Source organism: Aspergillus pseudonomiae (assembly GCF_009193645.1).
Source record: "Aspergillus pseudonomiae strain CBS 119388 unplaced genomic scaffold BDV37scaffold_6, whole genome shotgun sequence".
Classification (NCBI taxonomy): domain Eukaryota; kingdom Fungi; phylum Ascomycota; class Eurotiomycetes; order Eurotiales; family Aspergillaceae; genus Aspergillus; species Aspergillus pseudonomiae.
Window position 1 is genome coordinate 268,911 of NW_022475998.1, and position 16,814 is coordinate 285,724.

Genomic DNA, 16,814 nt, shown 5'->3' on the forward strand with positions numbered 1-16,814 from the left:
CGCTTGAATACACAATACCACCATCAACAAAAATTGTGCGTGGATATGCTAACTTGTCTCTGCCACTCGCCGCTAAGAAGATTATTACCAGCGCGGCTCAATATAAACCTCTCAGGGCCGCATATCAGGATAAGTAATAATGCTGTTCTAATACAAGGACTTGCCGGTCCAAGGTGGTTTAGAAGTGACCTGTTGGAAGACATACTTGAGCTTTTTGCTCGTTGCCGGCCGTGAAATATACTTATTCTAAAGATGTCGTTGACAACTCCTTAAGACACAGGATTTCCAAACCGTCTAATGATACTATCAAAAGATCTACTGTATACCTTGACAAGTCAACTTCGCCACCACAATCGCCTGCCTACGTTGACAAGTTAACATCTACCTCCGAGTCTGATGACTACATTGCAAAATTGGAAATGACAATAGCTTCTTAGAGATACGAGATTGAGGATTTGATGGAGACTGTAGGAGACCTTGACGACCGGATTCGTGATTATGAGTACGAGCCCTCGTACTGAGGCAACGAGGCCGCTGCCATTTTCTCCTATTAGCATATTGTTACCCGTTTTTTATTTTATATTGCGCTGCGCTTATAGTCTAACTCGTCGGCCCTAGGGCCTTACAGTTCTGCATCTATAGTAGAGGAGCTTTGTGGCATCCGATCCTGCTAAGGATTGGTTCAAGCACATTGGTTTCGATGACAGCATGTAGGCATCGAACGCACCAGATATCTGGCATAAGGTCTATGAAAAAGACGGACAAGAATAGAATCCTGGTGATGCCCAGTTCCTTCTCAGAGACTCGAGAACCGTATTAATGGTTATGAGTATGAGCCTAATGTTTAATACTTGCAGTTGCTTCCAGCGTTCTGTTTGCTTTTACTAAGCATTGCCATTCAGATCTGCAATACCGCACGGATAATGGATACTGAGCCCCTTGCTGAATACAAGATGGGCGACGGGCTAGGAGCCTCGTTGAAGTCCTTGTGTCGAGGAGGGGCAACAAAGTGGAAGACTGAAATAACAACCTGGTCATCCGAAGAGCACGATTGGCCGGCATCGAATATGAGACTGTCCGATGGATGGATCGTTATAGCTATTTCTCTATCTCAGTGAAAGAACACTCATCCAGATGGCCTCTGGACTTCGATACCAATGGACAAGTTCGAAAACCCGCGTCTAAATGATCATTTATGTGACTAGCTCGGCCGATTGGAGGTCAGTGAGGTAGTTATCCAGCCTAGTTTAATGGATCATCATTCATCTGTCTGATCATCCAAGTCTTCAGACCGGACGATCATGTATGATAATGACAAACTTTAGTTGAAAACCGAGCAGTGTGTATGGTATTTCCATATTCTAGAAAAATTTGGAGACGAACATTCAGTTGTTGTACGTTTCGCACAGAACTACTATGTCGGGCTGAACATGTGGTTGAGAGCCGTACATCGCAGCTCCGGCTGCAGAAGACGGTCAACACATAGCTGTGATCACACCAGGCCAACTATCAGCGATGTATTCATTCCCATACATTGGAGCCAGAGTTCCGGCTGTCGCTCAATGCTGCCGATACTCAACCTAGATCACAAGACACGACTCATGTTTTATGATATGTCACATACACGATGGACGTTGAAATCGAGAGTGATAGAGATACTAGTATATAGGTTCCGCTCTCACAAATTAAGAGAAAATGAGAATATTTACCCTTATCCAACATACTCGAGCTTAAATTATAATACAATCAGTGTCTGCTAAGGCAATAAGGCAGACTGTGAGCAAGAAGCGAACGGTACGAGCGGACCGAGGAACGGTACAAACCCAAGGCAAGACTCCGCACGGGCTAGATGCATATCCCATGCATACGGGTCAAGAGATCGCCATACCTTCATACGTCAAACTGCAGCCGATTCCTCGGCGATACTCGGCAATTGACAATCAAGTTTCATGTTGGACCCGTAAACGAAACCGATCGGATTCCTTACCTAGATAATACTGATCTAGCATAAACAATCTCCTTATTAATCCTTCGTTCGGTAACTGTGTACTATTAGCTGATGATAAAGATGATACAAGAGGCTGATGCCTCCGGCCGTTTGAGTCGACCTTTAACTGTGACATCATACATGGCGAGCCGAGCTGGACGTTTTCTAGGGTTAATGTTTCGAGTCATGTATACCACGAAGGTTAACTTGGCATGCCAGATATTTTGCATGCAATGAGCCAAAATAAAAACATACCATAACAATCAAAGAAGGGAAGGATAGCACAGGATCTAGTAGCCTAAACTTAAAACGTGCCAGTTGTTCTGCATTAGCAGGATTTGTGGTCAGCTCCGTTGATACTGTTCACATTTAATTCTTATCTGTCACACGGACCTACAGTATGTACGCCACATGGCACGAATTGTGCTTGAGTATTGGTCGTATAAAACGTATATTTTGTATTCCCCGCAGTTGGAACCCTCCCGCGCGTCATACTGCGCAACACCCGAGGTCCGTTACGGGATAGCCACAAACAACTAGATTTATGCCGTTATGCACTTGATTGGCCCTGCCGAACCTATTCCTCTATACTCGAGTGCTAGACCCCATCCATTCAGCGGTGAAGTGGTGGTGACCCACCGCATGACAGGCGGAGCTCTCTTCCATGTGGGGAAATCCTTATGGGCGACCTTAAAACGTGGATGATATACCGGCCATGAAGTTGGTGATATATCCACCATAAGTCCCCGTTCTGCACCCTCTCGTCTGCTTCTTTCCCTAAATCTGCTTGGTACTTCAACACGATGATCTTCGAACCGCCGTCACGGGTGCCATTGCCCACCACCGACGTTATCTCCTATATCTTTTCCGATCCGCCATATGACCCTGATCAACCAGTAATTATCTCTTCCTTCGTCGCGAGCAACTGAGTATATTCTAAATCAGCCAGATCTACAACGATGCAAGCGACCCCTCGCGGTCGATTTCCTACAATCAAGCTCGGGTCATCGTCCGGAAGTTGATTGCCGGGTTGCACGCATGGGGCGTACAGAAAGGCGACTGCGTAGCCATCCATTCCTTCAATGATGTGTGTTTTGATCCGAGCAGTACAAACTGCCGAAATCGCTCTAATGGGAAGTCTGATGCATAGATCTACTATTCCATGTTGGTCCTGGCGATCAACGGCGCCGGCGGTATCTACACCGGCACCAACCCCTCCTACACCCCCATGGAACTGGGACACCACATCCGAGCCTCGCAGGCCAAGTTCATCATTTCCGAGCCGGAGATCATCGCCCCAATACAGGCCGCCATGAAGGAGACGGGTCTCCCCGAATCGAATCTGCTGGTGTTCGACGTCCAGGGTCAGACTGTACCCACCGGGCTGAAGTCATGGCAAGGACTGTTCTCCGCTGGAGAGGAGGATTGGATGCGGTTCGATGATCTGAAAACGTGCGAAGAGACTGCCGCAGCCAGGCTATTTAGCAGTGGCACCACGGGTCTGCCCAAGGCAACGACGCTGACGCATCGCAATTTCATCGCCCAGCACGAACTGGTCTTTGAGATAGAGAAGCGACCGTATCAGGTATTTTCCCGAACAGCATAGCCTGGAGCAGAAGTGAGGAGTCCGAATCTTGTTGACCACTATAGATCCGCCGCCTCATGGCCTTACCTATGTTTCACGCCGCCGCTGCCCCCTCCACCCACTGGAGTCCTCTCAAGGGTGGCCATGCCTTATACGTAATGCGTCGCTTTGACCTCATGGGTTTCGTCCAGAATGTCGAGAAGTTTCAAATCACGGACCTGCAGATGGTCCCGCCCATCGCAGTCGCCCTTGTCATGACTCCGCAGGTCCAGGCACACCCGTACCTCAAAAGCGTCCGCATAGCTCTGTGCGGCGCTGCTCCGTTGAGCAAGGACTTACAGGAGAAGCTCCGCGTCATGCTGGCCAAGGATGCGCCCTGCACACAGGTGTGGGGCATGACGGAGACATGCTGTATCGCGACGAAGTTCGGAGCGTACGAGCAGGATGATACGGGCAGTGTAGGGCGATTACTACCTAATATAGAGGCCAAGTGTGTTTACAGCGTTATTCCAATGTTGAATCTCAGTAGCTGACCGGAACCAGGCTCGTAGATGACGAGGGAAAGAATATCTCAGCGTACGGGGTCCGAGGCGAGATGTGTGTCCGAGGGCCCACCGTTACGCCGGGATACTTTAACAATGCCGCTGCGAATGCTTCTTCCTTCGACGAGGACGGCTGGTACCACACCGGGGACATTGCATACTGCGACAAAGATACGCTGAAGTGGTACATCGTGGACCGCAAGAAAGAGTTGATCAAGGTCCGCGGGTTCCAGGTCGCTCCGCCTGAGCTCGAGGCCGTTCTTCTCTCGCATCCTCTCATCGTCGATGCTGCTGTCATTGGCGTGTCCGGCGTGCTTCCCGATAGTGAGCTTCCGCGGGCTTATGTGACTCGGCGTCCGGGAGCGGGCGACAAGCTAACAGAGCAGGAGGTGCAAGAATACCTCGGTCAGAGACTGGCGAAGTATAAAGCACTGACCGGGGGTGTGAAGTTTATGGATGCGATTCCGAAGAACGCCAGTGGAAAGATCCTGAAGAGGGTCTTGAGGGAGGAGGCCCAGAAGGAGGTTGAGGCGGGCTTCCGGCCGAAGCTGTAATATTACTCTCCAATGATGGTTGTATCTCACTAGAATACACTCTAGAAATCTTATTGCATGCCTGTTGGACCATAGAGTAGTGTCAATAGTACCACTTCCGGCCCACGCCATCAATGTTCCACTCTGACAACCCATGAGACTTGGACCACTTGCCAAATGGAGGTACTAAGATATACTCCAGCTCCAACACAGTATATATGGACTCCTAATCTCCCTCCTCCCCACCAACAAGAACCATCCTCCCCTGCTCCCCATCCCACCTCCAAACCCCGCCCTCCCCAACATTATACCTATAATAATTCTCCGTGCCCCCAGGGACCAAAGCCCTCCGAAACGTCACATTAATCCTGCCGCCCCCATCACCCGCCCGTTTCGGAACACTATGCAACCAATTCGCCTGCGTCTCGCCCCTCATAACCACCATATCACCACTGGCAAGGGGGAACTTCAACGGCCCCGCCTGTATGCCTGGTTTATGCTTCAACAGGAAATCCCTCTTGGCGCCCAGCGACAAAGACGCAATGCTGGGGTTCGGGCCGAGGAATCTCTCGTCGTCAGAGTGGTAGCTTATGCTATCTGTGTTTGAGGCGTAGTAGTTCACCAAGATGAAATTGTAGTAGTCAGGCGGGGCGCCGGTCACGGATTGGATTGTTTGGCGGAGATGCTCTAGACAGGCTGGGATTGGGCGTGGATGGCATTTGTATTTCGGGGTGTTGGTGGCGGTGGAGAGGAGGGTCTGGTTTGAGTCGCTTGTGAATATGGACGTCGCGTCCACGCCGAAGACGGTTGTGTATCTTGGGGTCGTTATCTTGGTCGGGGTCTTGCCACGGTGGATTGTGTACTGCACTTTGTGGAAGGGGAGGGAGTCGCGCAGGAAGTGGAAGAGACTGTTGGCTGTTTGGGGTGGGAGGAGTGGTTGGAAGTAGAGGAGGTCGAGGTGCGGGTGGTTGGTTATGGGCTTGGGGGTGGAGGTGATGTTGGATAGGGCATTGGATAGGTGTGTAGGGAGGGAGGGAATTGGGAAGGGATAGGTTGGGTGGTGGGTTGGTGGTTCTTGTTGTTCTTGTTGTTCTTGTTGTATACCGAGGGCGTCTGAGGGTTGTGTTTGGTCAGGTGAGGAGGGCTCCACTTTGGGTTTCTTGGGGATGGGTTTGAAGAAGGAGTGGATTCGTTTCGACATGGTTCTGCAGATTAGTTTCTGATGTTGATTTTGTGGAAAGGAGCTTGTTTCTATTTTATATGCGATGTAGCAATGGAAGCATGATGTCATACTGTGACTTCATTTGCCGGATGGTAAGGCTGAGTGGTTCCCTGGTTCCTGATCAGCCTTTCGATCACTATCAGATCGATCGGATTGTGGCGTACAATTCGTCAATCGGGATCACTTTAATGCACCCTAATGCGTAGTTTATTTTCGGCAGGGACCTTTTATTACTGTGTGTGGTGTATAGGTCTTATCTAATATCAATGTATTGTGTTGCTTCGGGAGAAATAAACTGTACCTGAAGTTTTGTGCGGAACATAATTATAGATTAAAACCACGGTGTAGTAAGCGAGATGGCCAGGATGTTATGTTTAGTATGATGCGCGGTACTCTGTCAGGTCGAGGTTGTGAGTGGCACAGCGATTGGCGGTGTTTTAACCAACATAGGAGTGCCTTTCATGACCTTGTTGCTGAGATAGAGCTAGTTGACAGATTCCAGCCTAAAAATGGTCGTTGATCACTTGCTTGAGGTTAATATCACAGAGTATATCTAGTGGAGGAAGTGAACATAAGTAGGGTCACGAAGCGTAGGAGTCACCACTTCTGCTATATATGTTTATCCAAGTCTGGAATGTACAAACGCGACTAATCAGAGTGAATTCATCTCAGGACAAGAGACATGGCAATATAAAATGCATGTACGGCCTCAATCTGGGGGTAACTAAACTAACATTTTGCACAGCAAAACCACCGACCACGCATCGAGCAGTTTGGCTTCAGCCTCACTATATCTGCACTTTGCTGTAGCCCTAATACGCCAAAGCATGGCTTCCGAGCCTGCGAAAAAACACAACGGACGAAGTGAAGGAGAAACGAAATACACCTCACTCATCCTGTGAGATAGTTGAAACAATGAATTGCCCACCCTTCTCCATCCCACCAGTCAAAATCCTGTCGCTATTAGACTCATCATGACTCAATCGAAATACCTCATATTTCTCGTCATGCCAATCTCTAGCGCTGATCACCCGACCCTTACTATCCTTATATTGCACTACATCCTCCGCTCTGAGAAAATATGCAATACTGTACCGATGCTCCTCTTGACGACCAGACTCATTCCGGGGCGCGACCCGATGAACGCACGACTTGAGTACATTCCCAGATAGAAAGCGCAACGAGTCACCAACATTAATAACAGCATGGCCTTGCTTTGGAGCGACAAAGCTCCACTCCGATGTCTCAGGCGAAAGAACCTGCAAGCCCCATTGCTCACTAAACAGGAGGGTGAGGGTTCCGATGTCGGTGTGCTTATTATGACCAACCTTGTTCTCCTGCGCCTCTTGTTTTGGATATCGGAAGAGGGTCAGTGTGCTTCGTGATTTCCCATCAGGACGATGTTTGTCCTCGAAGCGTAAACCGGAGCACAGATTGAACGCATCAGAAAGGCGGGCCAGAATCGTCGTGGTGATGGTATCAGCGGCTCGGATGAAGCGGTCAAAGAGCTCGAGATTGTCTTTGGCGGTTTGCGGGAGTGATGCTGACTTTTCGTACATTTCTGAACGGGCAATCTGGTTGTGTTTAGTCTTCTGATAAGGGCTTCTCTCGGCCTTTAGGCTTACCTTCAGAGTCTCGTAGAAGTCCAGTGTACCGGGCACTGCTCCTGCTGAGGTTCCGCAGGGCTCATAGCTGCTTCTGGTTATTCGAAGAATGAGATTACACATGGCTGGCTTACCCGTAGGTATCGCTGCGACGGTCATCTTTCATCTTTGTCATGAGATCCTGGCTGAAGTATTTCTCCATGATGCGAAGAACCCGTTGCCAGTCATTTAGGACTGTTCCCACATTTCTGAGGTCCAGGTAGAGGAATCCATGGGTTTTGCAGGCATCCAGAAGCCGCTGGGCCTCTTCACTGTCTTTCGCTTCGAGGTGTGCATGGTCAATGGTGGGTAAGGGAGCAATAGAGAAGCCATTGTGGGTTTCAGAGCTTTGAACTGAAGACATAGTGCAACTGTACTATATTTGTGACAGAGGGAAATGATGTATCGTTTTGAGGATATCATCAGGATGCAGAAACCACCATGTCGATACATTTCTCTATTTATGTGCTGGTATCAGTAGTTCCAAGGTGACTCGATGGGACATAGTTGCATCAAGCCATAAAATCAATGATTGTTAGAGCCTCTTGCCATAACAACTGGTGAGGTGCCTCGAACATTCGCCTTGTTTCACGGTGGCTCATGGAGTCATTCTAGCCTGCGATAGGTGTTTCTCGACCGTTATTCCTACAAACCGCGTGCCTTGGCATGTAGATTGGTGTCACCTTGCTTTCCGGGTTCTCATGATCAGAGGTCGGGGTGACAACGATTGTTTGCTATCGCACAAGTTCCATGGTAGTGCTTACGTAGCTCGCCCATGTCATACCCATCGTCGAGGTCTGTCTTCCCATGTCTCTCCAAGGGAGTACCATTGTGTGATTTCGCCAACCTCCAGTCAGGCTGAAGCTAACTGGCGCAGTCATATCACTGGGTCAACAAAATTCAACGTATTGAGTCTAAGAAATGCTTAGTTCATTATCACAGACATGGTACAGTAGCAAGGCCCGTGCGCATCGTCAGTCCCCAAAGTTCAATGACTGCTCTTCATGGTCCGGCCACAGTGACAGGCGACGGTTATAGGGAACACCATGCTGACAATCATATCCAGCTAGCATACTGTGTGGGTGCACACTCCATAGTGACCAATTAGTTTAGCCGCATGCCTCACACTACTGCTAGCACAGCAACACTCGACGCCCAAGCGCCCGGGTCCATGAGCGAAGGCCATCTCTCTGCGATGAGCAGTTTCCTTTTTCGAGCGTGTATAACCCCACAAAACCATGTCCTAGCACGGGAAATTCGTTAGCTCGGTATGTAGTATTTGTCAAAGCGCTTGGTGTCATAGTCGCGTGGACTAGTAAATGCTTGCTTTTGCAGAAGATCGACAAGACGTAGTCGGCGATCTGTTCTTAGAAGGATTGTGGAGGATCATTAATCATTAAGACTTCGTATTACAGCTGCGCCGGCGATCAGACTAGGAGATTTATAAAGGAAGATCACTATAACGAAGCCGACGAATTAGTGAAGTCAATTAAGATTATTCCAATGCCAAGCAGAGAATCCTTCTAGTGCGGCCGAGTTCCAACCTTCACAATCCCTGTCGTTAATCTTCATAACTTCTAGATGAACTCTCTCCAGCACATATCCTCGGCCACATTGTGAACTATGTAGTCATACTCCACAGCTTGGGTTTTTTTTCCTTGGAAATTCTGATAGACATGCTATTAAATAATACTTATAATCGGAACGAGAACCAAAACATCCCCAAAACAAATACGAGGGGACCAGACCCACCGAACCAGACCCGAGCAAAGCCCGCCAGGGACACAACACACGATCTAAGGAGACAAGCGCCATGACAAATGGCACCACGCACTAACTAGTACGGAGTACTCCGTCGTTGGGACTGTTGGAGTCCGGATCCGGCTTTCATATGAATCTTTGCATAATACCTAGGACTATACATAGGAATAATCACACCATCACCGTTGTGACAACCCCAACAACATGCCACACCTCACATTCGATTATCAAATTAGGTCTTACTCGGAGATACTCTTGTCTCATCTCAGTTCTAGGCCGTACTCAAGGCCCCCTGCGGACCCGGGGAGAAAATCCCTCCGGCAATGACATCAAGACATAAAAAGTGTCAGGATGGACCGCGGAATAAGCCGCGGAATTCCGATATGCAGCTTCTCCGTCCAAGTCGCTGAGCCAACAGAAAAGTGGGCCTGAGCTGAATCTCAACGCGCCGTCTCTTCCTCATTCTGCTTCTAGATTAATGGAATTGCAAATTAATACCCTTAATTTTAAAATGATTTCTCTCGCATAATTGCCACATGGCGTGCAATCAATTCCCTCGCATGCCGAATAAGCTTCACTGGCGTTGATCTTCGTCGCTAGACCATCCTTCGTGTTGCATAGTCCATTTGTTATCGGTGCCATTGTTGGTCATGCGCGTTTGTTTCGAGAGGTCTGTTCGCGTGGCGATCTTTGGCAGCGATTGTTTTTTTTTTCTTTTTCTGTTTTCTTTTTTTTTTCGACTTTTTTTTTTGGTGCATTTTAGGGCTGGGTTGTGAAGGATTGCCCTGAGGAGTTGGCCACTCTTGGCATGGCAATCCTATTCATCCTGGGACGATCTTTCGCCTCGACATCGAGGGGCAAAAAATGATATATCATAACCGTGTCTTTATTTGTAATGAGATGATGTGTTTATAAACATTAGCCATATCCAAAATGACATCACGAGGCATCGAGAAGCCCATCGAAGGTATCAAGCTTTGGACCTGTAAAAAATCCTGTAAAACAAGCTCCACAAAAGAAAGAAAATGGAAAAGAGGTCGAATATGCGTACAAAATGCCCCACCAAGGATATCTATTACAGAAGGAAAGGGAAAAAAAAAAAGGGTAAGGAAGGGAAAAGAAGGAAGGCGCGCTAAAACCGCGTGTGATGGTCGGAATGGCTCGAGGACGATTCTCCAGCCAGCACCTCCACTGTTTGCGATACGTCAATGGTCTTATGGATCCCGCCATCGCCGGTGGCGCTCATGTCGACGGTGCCTGCGTACGCAATCAGATGGCTCTGGTCGGATCCAAATTCGGGCTCCGTTCTGGAAGCCTTCGACCCGATGGCGGAGAATCCCTTGCTGTTGGCGCCCTTCATTTTGCTGAGGTGCATCGAGGACTCGTCCTGGTAGTACTTGTTCGAGCCGTAGCTGTAGCCGGCTTTGCGGATTTTGTTGATCAGGATGTTCATCGTCGGCAGACAGGCGCAGATGAGACCGACTCCTCCTTCCGCGTTACTAGTGTGGGGAGTTAGCTTTCGTTTTCTTTCTTCGGGCTCTGAGGGAGTGTTGGATGTGGACGTACCCTGAAAGAATCACACACATGAACATTACAGTTGTATTTTCCGAACGGCCGTCTTTCAAAACCAGGATCAGTCGGTAAATACTGAAGGCCGTGGCGAGTCCTCCAGCGGATAACATGCCGACGACTCGGAGCTTCTTGCTCCGCGACATCTGGAGCGACCAAGTCAGCGGTAGCGGCAGGACGAGGATCATAATGTCGCTAATGACGCTAATAACCGAGTCGGCGATCAATGCAGCTTGTTGGTCTAGACAGTTGGCCGGTTCTAACGTCCAATATGCCGGGACGGGGTCGCACATGCGGATTTTGACAATTTCAGCGATGATGTAGTAGATGGTCAGACATCCGAGGAAAACATAAATGAACATAATGCGGCCCTTGTATGGCTTGAAGATTCGGATCAGGATGGAAAGCAAGGCAAATTTCACGAAGAGACTCATGGGGCAGTAAAAGACTGTCGCGACGTAGCAGAACTAAGTGGTCAAGTCAAGATCAGTATGGCCGAACGTCGTGCCACGGCTGCAGCGGTGCATACCTTGCGGAAAGTAACCTGCATTGCGTCTGGAACCAGTTCATGATTCACTCCACCGCCATATTGACCCACTGATGCCCTTGTTAGTCTGTCTCAATGGCGACGTTCTATTGACAGATGTTGACTTACCAACAATGGCAATTCCGCAGTATGCCATAAACAGAATCTGCGGATGGTTAATGGATGCCTCCCCCCGTTGGACATTAGGGTACTTGCCCATGCTAGAAAACAGAATGCTAGATTCAAGTCAGTAACCGTGGGGGGTTCACGAATTTAACACGGCACATACTATCTTCGGCGATAACGAACTGCTTATACCAACAGCGGATAGCGAACCGCGTCGCCACGAAAATGGTGACGATAGGGATGCACAGGCATTGTGTAACGAGGTTGATGGTATTCAGGGAAGACCCAGGATGTGTTTCAGTCATTGTTGATGCCAACAATGGAGCATTATGGAGGCTCAACTGGAGAGGGAAGAAGAAACAGAAGAGATGCAATGTGGGCGAGTCCACAATATATCAATGGCCCATACCAAGAGCGATATGCATAAAATCTCCCATTCTGATAGGCCACGCTGGGGGCATCAAAGCGTTTGGAGTCTCCTCTCTGGAACAAATATTCGGGAAATGCTTGTGAACCTACGGAACATTGACTGTTAAAGTGTGGTAGAGGACCCGCCACCGTGCTGCAGTGGAAAAATCTAGTTCTACCTTGGCCAGCAGGAGGCAAAATGGGGATGTACACCCAGATCGATCTTGATAGGTGCACCGACTTCCCCGGAAGACGCCGGCGGATGGCTTGGAAAGGAAAATGATAGACGCCACTGAACCATGGGTTGTTTCAGTACTCCGTAAACTCCATCGAGTATCACTCCCGAATACTACGTCGACAAGTCGGTGGAGCGGAAGACTTTCTGTCAATTTGGCAATATATGGGGCGAGTGGGGCGTCTACGCAGTAGTTCATGCTACGGAGGAATGCTCCCGCGACAGCAACACCAGCAGTTTGGTACGGGTTAAACTGCCTTTCCCCTTTTTACCTGCTTGGGCTTGAGCAGACTTGGTATAGTCGATTTATGCTCGAATAGGTGATGGTAGTATTAGCCTAAGTGGTCCAGGCAACATTGGAAAAATTTCAGACGGCGCACACGCCACGACTCCACGAATTCAACTAGTAGGCCATTCGTGCATTGGCTTGTCTGTCCGGCGCTTGAATGATTTGAACTAACGACTCAATCAATATATCCGGCACTTTTCAACATGTTTTTGCGACTATCGTGGAAGTTAAGGGGTGCGAAGCCTGAGAAGAACCGAGAAGGCTCAGCAAGAATGACACCACCGACCGTTGGCGAGAGCCAAGATCCAAACAGAATAAATAAGGGGAAGATCGGAAATCATTTGACAGAACGCTGCCATTGGTGCTCTCCCACTCTCGGTTGAAATGAAGCCGACCAGTGTGGTGGTTCTCCTGCTAACCCTAAACCACTAACATGAAGGGATTTTTCGTCTCACTTTAAGTTTGGCTCGGTGGAGCCCACGCGACATGCCCGTCAAGTTTTTATCTCCTTCCTCGTACTTCTGTGTCTCTTCTCTCGCGCTATGACTAATGCCATGCGGTTTTGATTACACGCGGATACTGTTTGTTTGATATAGAACTCTTAATGATCCCTCGGTTGTGAGTGTTCCACCGTCGACATGGCATTGAAAATCTCGGCCGGCGCGACACCAGAGTCACTAGAGCCCTCCTCCCAACATGATCGTGGCCACCCGAGGGGACATGATTGGGCCTCAGAGCGTCTTCGTCAAGATAGTAGCCTATGATAGTCCAGTAACTGCCTCGGAAGTCTCTTCGTCTGCAAAGGCTCAACCCGCAGGCCCATCGTGTCATCGCCTCTCATTGGAGTCCCAGCCATTGTCGGGGTCCATCTGTCAACCCGTTTCGGTCATGAGCCGTTAGAAAAGCAAGAATAGGAGAGTCGATCGACATTGTAAACGAAGGGGCCAAGCGGTTTCTAATCGGTTGCCAAATAAAATCCCTTGAAATAAGTATCCAGTCGTAGCTCAAATTTGGGTCGTTCCATTGTCGTCGTCTTCTGTCTTCCACTTTTGCTGTTATCTGCCTTCCCCTTTTGACAGGGATCTCTTGCTGTATCCCCTTCCCCTTACTATCAAACTTTCCGACGCCTCTCTGGCACCTATTTGCTTGTTTCTTTTTTTAAATCCTCTCTGCCCCACTATGACCATCCGCAAGCTGGAAGGCGAAAGCTCCCAGCTCTTCCAGCCGCTGGACATCAGCAATGGCAAAATCAAGCTCCGCCATCGCGTAGTTCATGCGCCCATGACCCGCAACCGAGGCGTCGCCGTGAGCGCCACCAGTACCCCTGAGAATCCTAATCGGATATGGTATCCGGGGGATCTCATGGTCGAGTACTATCGGCAGCGGGCGACCCCCGGCGGGCTGATCATTTCGGAAGGCATTCCGCCTTCACTCGAGGTATGCCCTAGTAGACGTCACCTTTGCCCCAACACTTCGCTAGGTAGAGACAAGAGCGGGGGAAGGAAATTTCAGGATAGTGAAAGTAACACACTCGCTGCCGATCTAGAGTAATGGAATGCCCGGAGTCCCTGGTCTGTTCACCGAAGAGCAAATCGCTGGCTGGAAAAGAGTGGTTGATGCCGTCCATGAGCAAGGGGGTTACATCTTCGCTCAACTGTGGCATGCAGGCCGTGCCACCATCCCCCAAATGACTGGGTCTCCAGCAGTGTCCGCCTCAGCGACGGTCTGGGACTCCCCGACGGAGTGTTATTCGCATCCCCCCGTGGGATCGACAGAGCCTGTTCGCTATGCGGACCACCCGCCGATCGCATTAACCGTCCCACACATCGAACAGACCATCCAAGACTATTGTAAAGCCGCCAAATTGGCCATGACCATTGGTTTCGATGGCGTCGAGCTCCACGGTGGAAATGGATACCTTCCTGAGCAATTTTTGAGTTCCAATATTAACAAGCGCACGGATGGGTACGGTGGGTCGCCGGAAAAGCGATGCAAGTTCGTCCTTGAATTGATGGACGAGTTGGCAAAGACTGTGGGTGAGGAGAACTTGGCAATTCGTCTCTCTCCATTCGGATTGTTCAACCAAGCGCGAGGAGAGCAGCGTATGGAAACCTGGACCTTCCTGTGCCAAGCCTTGAAGCAAGCCCACCCGAACCTGTCGTATGTTAGCTTCATTGAACCTGTGAGTGTGATCCTCTGTCGCTAGTCAACTATTACTAAGAGATCTAGCGCTACGAACAAATCTTCAGCTACGAAGAGAAAGATACCTTCCTGCGCAGCTGGGGTCTTCTCGAGGTGGACCTCACCAGCTTCCGCAAGATCTTTGGTGGCACCCCCTTCTTCTCGGCCGGTGGCTGGAACCAGACCAACTCCTGGGGAGTCCTGGAAGAGGGACGCTATGATGCCCTGCTGTATGGCCGGTACTTCACCAGTAACCCGGATCTAGTGCAGCGTTTAAAGAAGGGTATCCCCTTCGAGCCGTACGAGCGTAGCCGGTTCTACGGACCGTTCGAGGATAATGCCGTGTGCTATGTCGACTATTCTCCTGCGGAAGCTGAGTAATTTTTGGTTTATGATTGAATGACTTGTTGTTCTAGAGCAGTGGGGACGCAGCGTTAGGTCTGTTTATCCCGTCGACCTGGTGATACCCTGCATTATTTGTGCTTACTGCTGCAAGCGGATGTATATATGCGTTCAATTGTACAAACTTTAATAGAACAGTGAATAAAGGAAGATATAAGGCTGGCTTCGGCTGAAGCCTGCGTAGATCTCCCCAATACCTTCACCAGCGCATCCGGTAAGCTCAACTAGTGACAATGCACGTGCCTAAAATAATCGATGATCAACACGTGATAATGCCATCAGTTCTTTGTTCTGTTGTAAACATTCTTGTAGCTCTTTGCACAGTCTTGTGAAGCCCTGCTTATTTAAACTCTCATTATGTCTGTGTCCTGGACAGATTTCCAACCAACTCAGTACAATCATTTGATCTCTTTGAGCTCTCATATCAAGCTCTTTCCTTATACATTCATATCTTCCACAATGCAGTGAGGTTCCTGTCACATGCGCCCACATAGTGGGTCAGGCTCATGAGTCTTAAAAATGAGACTTGGACCCCGGCGACCTTGAGCAAGATTATGCATGCCCTATACATTAGGGGTTGAATCAGACTCCAACCAATATGGAAGGCTTGCTGGGCAAGGATCTAAACGTATATCAACTTTATATACATGTGACACGAACTGGATATCTAGGGGAACGATCCCTGACCATGGTGTCGCACATCCACAGAACACCATTACAATGGTTATGCATGTTTGGGTAGTCTTTACGTGTTTTAACAGAAACACTCTGGGAAACGCCGTTCGGACTGAAATGCAATCCTCCATGATATTATCCTCTCTGGATGGGCGACACAGGATACACCCCAACCGCGTATCCTTCCAATACATGGTGTTCTCTATAACACTGTTACATACATCAAATGCATGTTTATTGCAAAGATTTGTCACCTCGACAAAAACAAGGATACATCGCCAAGGGTGATAGTCTAGCTTACGTTAAACTTCCCAAAATTGCGTCTCTTTCGTGGACAATATTCGGCTGCATGTGATACTGAGGTCCTGGATGGCATTCTCGAGAATTACTCAGTTCCTTGCAACAGAGCACTAAGAGCTACACAGACAAGACATGCCGAACGGAGTCGACTCATGTTGTAGCCTCGCACAACGAAACCGACTGTTAGGAAACCGTATATATACAATGCTTCGAGGTGGCTACGATCAAGCACTTCCAGCCATCACATCGATTTTATAGATCGAGTCCCAGAAAGGGAATTCTAGGGTACAACAGCGCTACATCATAGCTATTCGACGAATTTGGGTTTACTCTGGGTTTAATCTGGGTTGACTCTCGGATGGTTACATCACCTTCCTGAGCACCCTCATTGACTTCCATGAGACAGATCGACAGTTCACATGTGGTGCCGATGATTGTGTTGTTCATTTTAAGCTCAGTTGGAAGGCGTACGGTACAATAATTCTCTGGGGCCTCAGGCGGGTCTGTTGTTCAACAGGCTGATCTGCGCGAGTGTCGCGATGTTTGAACTCCCGGATGGGTCTGCTCAAGTGTAGCCCGGTGACCAGTTGCAGGTCAACTTCAGCACAGAGGAACGGAACCTCGACGACGACTGACACGCGTTCGTTGTTGATCCGGCCCTTTTTGTGCCGTTGACCTCGGTGACTGCGATGATGACTCGACTATGGGACTCGGAAACCCGCCAATGGTGCTATTGGGAGGACCATATGGAGCCATGTCCTATTGAGCTCGATCCAGCTGCAGGAGCCCCGGCGGCGACAAATGCCATCCGCCGAGCCTGGGGTCAGCCT

At 49.2% G+C, this 16,814-nt stretch overlaps 5 protein-coding genes across 5 annotated transcripts; 2 read left to right on the forward strand and 3 right to left on the reverse strand.

The window, feature by feature from the left end:
• Positions 1-2,539: 2,539 nt before the first annotated feature.
• Positions 2,540-4,668, forward strand: BDV37DRAFT_268461 (acyl--CoA ligase; the record flags this gene model as incomplete). Its single annotated transcript, XM_032084189.1, has 5 exons — positions 2,540-2,653; positions 2,937-3,074; positions 3,138-3,572; positions 3,638-4,062; positions 4,116-4,668. 5 exons carry the CDS (start codon positions 2,540-2,542, stop codon positions 4,666-4,668), a joined length of 1,665 nt encoding a protein of 554 aa, XP_031945764.1.
• A 205-nt stretch (positions 4,669-4,873) lies between these two features.
• Positions 4,874-5,848, reverse strand: BDV37DRAFT_278929 (alpha-ketoglutarate-dependent dioxygenase AlkB family protein; the record flags this gene model as incomplete). Its single annotated transcript, XM_032086199.1, has 1 exon — positions 4,874-5,848. One exon carries the CDS (start codon positions 5,846-5,848, stop codon positions 4,874-4,876), a length of 975 nt encoding a protein of 324 aa, XP_031945765.1.
• Positions 5,849-6,347: 499 nt separating this feature from the next.
• BDV37DRAFT_172421 (uncharacterized protein) lies at positions 6,348-8,044 on the reverse strand. The gene is made up of 3 exons (XM_032079365.1): positions 7,608-8,044; positions 7,495-7,561; positions 6,348-7,443 (listed from the first exon to the last, which is right to left on the reverse strand). Exons 1-3 carry the CDS (start codon positions 7,874-7,876, stop codon positions 6,757-6,759), a joined length of 1,023 nt encoding a protein of 340 aa, XP_031945766.1. The 5' UTR covers positions 7,877-8,044; the 3' UTR covers positions 6,348-6,756.
• A 2,116-nt stretch (positions 8,045-10,160) lies between these two features.
• BDV37DRAFT_172416 (uncharacterized protein) lies at positions 10,161-11,904 on the reverse strand. The gene is made up of 6 exons (XM_032079364.1): positions 11,658-11,904; positions 11,585-11,604; positions 11,498-11,534; positions 11,372-11,439; positions 10,840-11,309; positions 10,161-10,772 (listed from the first exon to the last, which is right to left on the reverse strand). Exons 1-6 carry the CDS (start codon positions 11,797-11,799, stop codon positions 10,406-10,408), a joined length of 1,104 nt encoding a protein of 367 aa, XP_031945767.1. The 5' UTR covers positions 11,800-11,904; the 3' UTR covers positions 10,161-10,405.
• Positions 11,905-13,389: 1,485 nt separating this feature from the next.
• BDV37DRAFT_172647 (alkene reductase) lies at positions 13,390-15,034 on the forward strand. The gene is made up of 3 exons (XM_032079367.1): positions 13,390-13,863; positions 13,973-14,608; positions 14,656-15,034. Exons 1-3 carry the CDS (start codon positions 13,606-13,608, stop codon positions 14,986-14,988), a joined length of 1,227 nt encoding a protein of 408 aa, XP_031945768.1. The 5' UTR covers positions 13,390-13,605; the 3' UTR covers positions 14,989-15,034.
• The last annotated feature ends 1,780 nt before the right edge of the window (positions 15,035-16,814 follow it).